Source organism: Lactuca sativa, chromosome 7 (genome assembly GCF_002870075.4).
Source record: "Lactuca sativa cultivar Salinas chromosome 7, Lsat_Salinas_v11, whole genome shotgun sequence".
Taxonomy (NCBI): domain Eukaryota; kingdom Viridiplantae; phylum Streptophyta; class Magnoliopsida; order Asterales; family Asteraceae; genus Lactuca; species Lactuca sativa.
Window position 1 is genome coordinate 5125842 of NC_056629.2, and position 7723 is coordinate 5133564.

The following is a 7723-nucleotide window of genomic DNA, read 5'->3' on the forward strand; positions in this document are numbered from 1 at the left end:
TTATCCATATAAATAGTTCGGGTGAAGTGCAACCCAAATGGACCATGCCGGGTCGGGTCAAGTATATACAAAATAAGTTATGGACTTAGACACCTTATCCAACAATGACACCATGGATGTTTTTATATTATTGGTTTTATAATTACTTAATTAAAAATGAAAAATTTTGGTCTTAACTTTTGGATGTTACACACAAGCCTTCCCTTAATCCACCACCTTGCACCAAGCTTCCACTTCTTGAATATTCATCAAAGCCCACCAAAGATGCGCATAATGAGCTCACAACACTCTTAGAGGAGGCTAGGGTTTGAAATTAGGGTTTTAGGACAATGAAGGCCGATAAATGAGAGAGCCTTGAGGTTATAATGATGTTTATATAGTGGCCAAACCTTAAAAATTAGGGTTTGACACTCTGTTCATTACGCTCGACGTATCATTAGGTACGCTGGGCGTATCTGGCCCTCCCATGTGTTCCTTAGCGCTGCACATGGGACCAATCTGCTAACTTATTCCACCAAGGGCCAAACTTGCCAAAACTTCAAACTGCCATAACTTATTTGTTATAAGTCTGTTTCCAACGAGCTTTATATCCATGAAAAGGTGACGAGAAAGCCATACAATTCTATCAACTCAGCTCCGCCTAAGAACTTTCTGAACAAAATCCCAAATTCCTAAGGACCAAATTATCAAATTACGATTATACTCTTGGCCTCCGAAACACAAACGAACACCCATATCACTTAGATTATAATACCCACATCCAAAAGGGAAAAATCCTTTCTTCCCCAAGGACTAAATCCTTATGATGACTGATGACCGGGCCACGCCCCGAATAGTGAAACTATTCGAAACTGAGTGTTACACTTTGTTTGGCGACATATAGTGACGAATTGCTTCCTTACCCATTAGGTTTGGTGATTTGGGTTGATACTCAACATTGAAGGCTACCTTATATGCTTTTGTTGCCTAAAGTGCCCAATCTTGGGTATTGCAAGACTACATCTTACGGGATAACAACATATGCGATATGGATTATGGTTATGCATGTGCCTTGGCTTCTCTTCATAACAAGCTTCTCGACATTGACCTTAACAATTTTACTACCAAGGATATTGCCCCCCTTTAAATCCCATAATACACCGGCAAGTGCCATTTTTAGTAAAATTTCCAAGATATGGAAGTGCATTTCGACATGGCGACTCAGCAGAAAGCAGTTTTCTAGTGTTTACATGCACCCCATGCACAAGATTTTTCTTCTAGCTATCCCTACACACGGGCTTGGCCAACATATGTCTCACATGGAGTATCGTACTATCCTCAAATATCGACTCATGATCCCAATATTCCCAACTGACGAGATATGTCTGATGTGTCGTAAGGCATGTTTGGACTCTTTTGGAGAGTATGCAGTTTATTGTAAAGAACTCACAGGGTTTAAATACAGTCACAATATGGTTAGGGATGTTATGTCAGCGTGCCGAGGTTTTTTCCAAAAAAGAGACACCTGTAAATTTCTTGACTGACCCAACAGAAGGAATGTCAACCCTTAAACCGACTGACATTTTGATTTTTGGATGGGTTAGAGGGAAACACACATGTGTGGACCTTATAGGGGTATCCCCTCTCGTTGGCTTGATGACTGGGTTTTCATGGCGGTACATGCTACTTTAAAAGCTGCTACATGCAAAGTCACCAAACAGGAGAAATCGTGCATGGAAAATCAACAAGTGTTCATACCATTTGCATTTGATACATTTGGTTTTCTCACATCGGATGTGGCGGAGTTTCTTAATAGAGTACAACGGATCATGCGTAGCAATGTTACATCCCATAAATCTATGAATATAGTATTCAAAAGAATTGACGTTACCATACAAAACGGCTTAACGACGCAACTCGTTGCACGTTTGTCTTCTCACTTGTTGTACAATGATAACTAAGTAAAAGCATCAAAAGTTCATATTAAAAAGGTTGAAAATCTTGAAGCTACGTATTAAAACTCCAATCCATACATTGATAGGTAAATCACAACAAGACTAAACAAAAATACATTATATAAAAAAACTAAAAATATAAGTTACATATTTTCGGGTTTTCAGATATCCGAAATTATTTGAAATTGATATCCGAATCAGAACCTGAAAATTTGGATATTTGAATATCCAAAAATTCCGATAATTTTAGTCTGAATTTTCGGATTTTCAGATCAGATTTTCCGGATACAAATATTTTTGAATAACCATGTAATTCATACTATCCGTAAAAAATTAATCTATTTCAGTATTTCTAGCGTAATAAGTCCATACATTTTTAAATAGCCCAAAAGAATTTTAGTAGTCCAAAAACAACAAATCCAATAAAATTAAGTACTAATCTAAGCCCACTACGATATTTCTTTTGTTTTTACGGTAGCTAAAATAGACAGAAGGAGCCGAAGCCCATCCTGCCTTCTATCGAACATCAGTGATCGGACACACCAAAAGCATTAAAGCAAACCGGCAGTCACCCTTCTCCGGCGTTCGGCGACCTCTCCGGCTCTCTCCTACCCTCCGGCGACCTTTCTCCTATCCTCATCTCGAAACAAGTAAGCAACTAGGTTTACGGTTACTTCAACTTTCAATTATTTGTTGTGAATGTGTTGAGAAATTAGCAAGTAGGTCTATTTGAAAATAGTTGAAGTTTCAATTATCTGATTCCTCTCACATTCACGTTCCAACCCTTCCTTCTCTCTCCGGCTGATTTTGAGACTACTGTTGTCAGTTTTGGCAACCAAAATTCTCTCTCTCTCTCTCTCTCTTTTTTTTTTTTAAATCTCATCGATATAATTGATCATGTTCATTAATTTTGTGATTTCAATGTGGTATTTGATGTTCTTTTCATTCATGTTAAGTATAATCAGTGTCTTCTTTCACTTGGATGTAATTGCTCGTTGGTCTTCTAATCAGAATTAGAGTACCAAGTACCAACACATACCTTGAAACGGCTAGGGCTTATATTACAGAATAAAAAAATAGGATTTTGAGGGTTTTGAAATGACATTTTTGATTTTTGTTTATGTAAATAAGAATTTTGTGTTCAAATTTTCGTTAGAGATCATGATTGTCGGTAAATCTTGGTTGCTCTTATCTTACTACTGGTTTTGTTTTTTTCTATATGAATTCCTGTTTATTTTGATATGCTCATACGAGTTTGGATTTAATTCAGTATTGGTGCGTGTGTGTTATGTTTCAGTAAAAGATATACAAAGAAGACTGAGATGGATGAAGAAGTGTTGGATAAAGCTGTATATTTGTATTTAAAGAAAAAGGGATTCACCCAAACTGAACAGATTTTTCAACAAGAACAGCAGAACAAGAACAAGAACTCCAGCTCATCTGTTACTGCTACCGATGTTTCCCTTTCAGACCCAGATCTTGCTAAACAAATCCTTGTGTTTTCCCAGTACTATATTTACCATTTTACCCTCTCTTCACATCTTCCTCAATTATCAATTAATTATCTTGTTATTATAATGCATAGTTCTAAAGGTTCATGCTTTCAGGTCAGAAAGTATCCCAACACTATACCATGATGGATACAGCAAGTTGAGGTCATGGACTTATAGCTCACTAGATTTATATAAGGTGCCCATATAATCATATACTCAGTATCATATCTTCTTTTTGTTTTATAATTTTATCATATGTTCATTACTTCATTTATTACATTTTAATTTAATGTTTTTAACAATGCAGCATGAATTGCTTCGTGTTCTCTACCCAGTATTTATCCACTGTTTCATGGATCTCATAGCAAAAGGCCATCTTCAAGAAGGTATACACATAATCACACACATATACATATCTTAAATTAAGTTATTTACAACATATGCCACTCATTAGTTTAATTGTTATTCTCATTTTATTAAAAAATTGGGTTTTCAGCTCGAGCATTCTTCAATACCTTTCGTGAAGATCATGAGATGATGCATTCACGTGATCTCACAAAATTAGAAGGTGTTCTTTCCCCATCTCATTTAGAGGTTAATTACCAAAACACCCTAAACTTATAAACTTTATTTCACTATATTGAAATAAACTCATGTAAATATCCAGGAAATGGAGTTTGCTCACACTCTAAGGCAGAGCAAAGTGAATATAAAGATATGCCAGGTTACCTTTTGATCCTTACATTTATAAATTTAATCAATATTATATGATAATAAATTAATAATGATAGCCTTCTTTTATTTTTGTTTGTAGTATTCTTATGATCTTCTTCTGCAATATCTACACAAGACACAATCCATTACAATGCTTGGTATTATCAATGAGCATATTGACTTCCAAGGTAAGTTTTTATTACAATCTTTTATATACATTATCATGTAAAAAAATGTTAACTTTTATTTGGACTTTTTATTTTTTTTACAGTTTCTCCTGGACAACCTAGCTCAATTTCTGATGATGCTGAAGCCTTTTCACTTGTTGGAAGTGGACAAGATGCTGCTAATTTAATAAATCAGAAAGAAATACATTGGGGGGTTAGTAAAGTAAAAAACTAAATATCTCATTATTTTCACATTGTATTTAAGAAAATAAAAGTTTTAATTTTAATTTTTTTTTATAGTTGCTTGAAGATTGTTTAGAAGATCGGCTTGATAAAGCAGGTGGGTTGCTCTCAGATTCAGAAAAGACAGAAGGAGAAGGCAAAGAAGGAGAGTTAGATGAGAATAAGGTATTTTTATTTATTTATTTGTTTTAATACACTTTTACTGTTAATGATGTTTATTTTTCAGAAAAAATCAGCAGATGGTGGAAAGCAAGGTGGGCCCCTCAAGAAGCTAAAGAAGGACAAGGTTGTTGGTGGGGCAGGGAAAGCTGCCCGAGGGGAGGGTGACAAGTCAACTGCTGCCCCACGAGTCAAACCCGAGCTTACTTTGCCAACAATGTATGTTACATATAGTTTTTTTTAGTAAAACATTTATTTATTTATTTTTTATAATCTCAGATCAACAGATGTAGAACATTCTATTCTTGAAGACCTTAGAAACCGTGTACAATTAAACAATTCCACACTTCCTTCAGTTAGTTTCTACACATTCATTAATACACATAACGGGTATTTGTATTTCCCCTTTCACTTTAAAATATTTTGTGTCTTGTTTTTCTTTATCTTCTATTTATTTTATTATAATTATTATTATTTTTTCGTTTGTTTCAGATTAAATTGTTCATCAATATCCCATGATGGATCATTAGTAGCTGGAGGATTCTCAGATTCATCACTCAAGGTCTTTTTCCTTAATTTTTATTCTTAATATTCTAATACAAAATTACAAATCCAATTTATATTATAATCTTATTAATATTTGGTAGGTGTGGGACATGGCAAAACTTGGGCGTATGGGGAGTTGTAAGTCATCCAAATTAATTTACTTCAACTAACTTTTTAAATAAAGGTAAAAAAAATGATTAAATAAGAGTTTCTGGTTTTCAGCTGGTGAAAATGATTCGGATGGATCAAATGGTGGAAAAAGGTCTTACACTTTGTATCAGGGGCATTCTGGTCCGGTTTATTCAGCTTCATTTAGTCCTTTTGGGGATTTTCTTTTATCATCATCGTCAGATTCAACAAGTATGTTTTTTTTTAATGAAAAGTATTTCATGTTTCCATGTTGTAGAGTAAGATTTATGAATATTTAGTGCAGTTCGATTATGGAGCACAAAGTTGAATGCAAATGTTGTGTGCTACAAGGGTCATAATTACCCTGTATGGGATGTTCAGGTAGAATTTGAATGGAATAATATTAAATTAAATTTATGTGGTAATTATTTTACTCAATTATTGTATATGCAGTTTAGTCCACTTGGACACTATTTTGCAAGTGCATCTCATGATAGAACAGCTAGGATTTGGTCAATGGATAGAATTCAGCCTCTAAGAATACTTGCAGGACACTTATCTGATGTTGATGTCAGTTCTCTCTCTCTCTCTCTCTCTCTCTCTCTCTCTCTCTCTCCCTCGTGTTTTTTTAATATAAAAAGAAAAAAGGATATATATGTTTTGTTTTTTGGCAGTGTGTAGAATGGCATATGAACTGCAATTATGTTGCAACGGGATCAAGTGACAAAACAGTTCGTTTATGGGATGTACAAAGTGGTGAATGCATACGGATTTTCATTGGTCATAGGAGTATGATATTATCATTAGCCATGTCACCTGATGGTAGATACATGGCATCTGGTGATGAAGATGGAAGTATAATGATGTGGGATGTTTCCAATGGTCGATGTGTCACTCCTCTTGTGGGCCATACTTCATGTGTCTGGTCTCTTGCTTTCAGGTACCAAACCCTAACTCATTCATCACATCATCTTCTCCTACTTGTACTTACACGTGCTTTTGACAAATATATATATATATATATATATATATATATATATATATATATATATATATATATATATATATATATATATATATGTTTCAGTTGTGAGGGATCCCTTCTTGCATCTGGTTCCGCTGATTCAACTGTTAAATTATGGGACGTTAACACAAGTGCAAAAACGCCGAAAAATGAAGACAAGTAATCTTTTTTTTTTTTTTTTTTTTTTTTTAATATGGAATTTTAATATAGTTTAACTTAATCCATGTGTTCTTTGATTTGTTAGTAAAAGTGGAAATACAAATAGACTGAGATCACTCAAGACTCTACCTACCAAATCCACCCCTGTTTATGCTTTACGGGTAAACACTCAACTTTATCAAAATAGCAACCTACTTTCATCTATTTCTGTATTATTACAACATTACTTACATATTTTCTTATTAAGGAAAAAATAATCTACCCAATGATATAATCAAATGAAAGTACAATGCTCTATTTCTTGTATTTATTCATTCTCACATATGAAAATTTGTAATGATGACATTTTTTTTTGTTGACAGTTTTCGCGAAGGAATCTTCTTTTTGCTGCTGGGGCTCTTTCTACAAATGTGTAAAATCGGCATATGTAGTTGTGTTCTTTCTACAAATGTGTAAAAGGACGGGGTGGGGCATGTTTTTTTGTTGCTTTTATGTAGTTGTGTTCACTTATTTTTATCTTGTAGTTTATTTAGTTGAATCATTTGAATATCTAGTGAAGCAAATGCAGTTAATTTTGTTTTTGTTTTTATTATTTGTTTGTTAATATTTACTTTAAAGCATGTTTCGGTTCAAGAAGTCATTCGTACATAATTTTTTGCAATACACAACAATTTATGTATTATAGAGCTGTACAGTACAATATTTTAAAACACTAATTGTTGTGTATGGAGAAAAATTGTTGTGTACAAATCATTTCCCGGTTTAAAAAGTGATTCGCAACTAAATCTGAAACCGAATTGAAAATTTCTGTTTCTGACTTTGTAAAAACAAAAGCGTTAGTTTTTTTTCCCTCTTTATTAGGTCATGCTAACATAAAACAATAAATTTACTATAAATGCATGTTTATTATTCTAATTTTCAATAGAAGGTATACATGAATTTAAAAGCCAAACTGTTGGCTTTTCATTTTTTTTTTCTGTTTTTGGTTTGGTTTTAATTTTTGGTACATCCATAATTATAAATAGTTATTATCTAAATGGTAAATTGAGGGGGCGTTTGGATGAGTTTTAGAAAAAAAAAAACACTTTGATAAAAATACTTATTAGCTTATTCGAAAGTAAATTCTTTTTCATAAAAAAGGTTGTTTGGAGTTTA

The 7723-nt window shown here is 33.5% G+C and overlaps 1 protein-coding gene across 4 annotated transcripts; it reads left to right on the plus strand.

Moving 5' to 3' along the window:
* The first annotated feature begins 2419 nt into the window (after window positions 1-2419).
* LOC111902661 (transcription initiation factor TFIID subunit 5) lies at window positions 2420-7157 on the plus strand. 4 transcript variants are annotated; one of them, XM_052765352.1, is made up of 20 exons: window positions 2423-2584; window positions 3232-3441; window positions 3542-3623; window positions 3735-3813; window positions 3924-4021; window positions 4095-4151; window positions 4242-4329; window positions 4413-4522; window positions 4609-4716; window positions 4778-4929; window positions 4990-5100; window positions 5203-5272; window positions 5358-5394; window positions 5479-5616; window positions 5690-5766; window positions 5839-5955; window positions 6060-6325; window positions 6473-6568; window positions 6654-6729; window positions 6931-7157. In XM_052765352.1, exons 2-20 carry the CDS (start codon window positions 3257-3259, stop codon window positions 6982-6984), a joined length of 2001 nt encoding a protein of 666 aa, XP_052621312.1. In that variant the 5' UTR covers window positions 2423-2584; window positions 3232-3256; the 3' UTR covers window positions 6985-7157. The 4 variants fall into 4 exon arrangements, with proteins under 4 accessions (XP_052621310.1, XP_052621311.1, XP_052621312.1 ...); XM_052765350.1 differs by having other exon boundaries at window positions 2420-2584; window positions 4413-4531; window positions 5690-5955; XM_052765351.1 differs by having other exon boundaries at window positions 2421-2584; window positions 5690-5955.
* The last annotated feature ends 566 nt before the right edge of the window (window positions 7158-7723 follow it).

Excerpts from the sequence above, each read along its gene's own strand:
- LOC111902661 (XM_052765350.1), top strand. The coding sequence starts at position 3,257 with ATGGATGAAGAAGTGTTGGATAAAGCTGTATATTTGTATTTAAAGAAA. Across the intron at positions 4,022-4,094 it reads TTTCCCCATCTCATTTAGAG|GAAATGGAGTTTGCTCACAC; the intron begins GTTAATTACCAA and ends GTAAATATCCAG. Across the intron at positions 4,532-4,608 it reads TACATTGGGGGGTTAGTAAA|TTGCTTGAAGATTGTTTAGA; the intron begins GTAAAAAACTAA and ends TTTTTTTTATAG.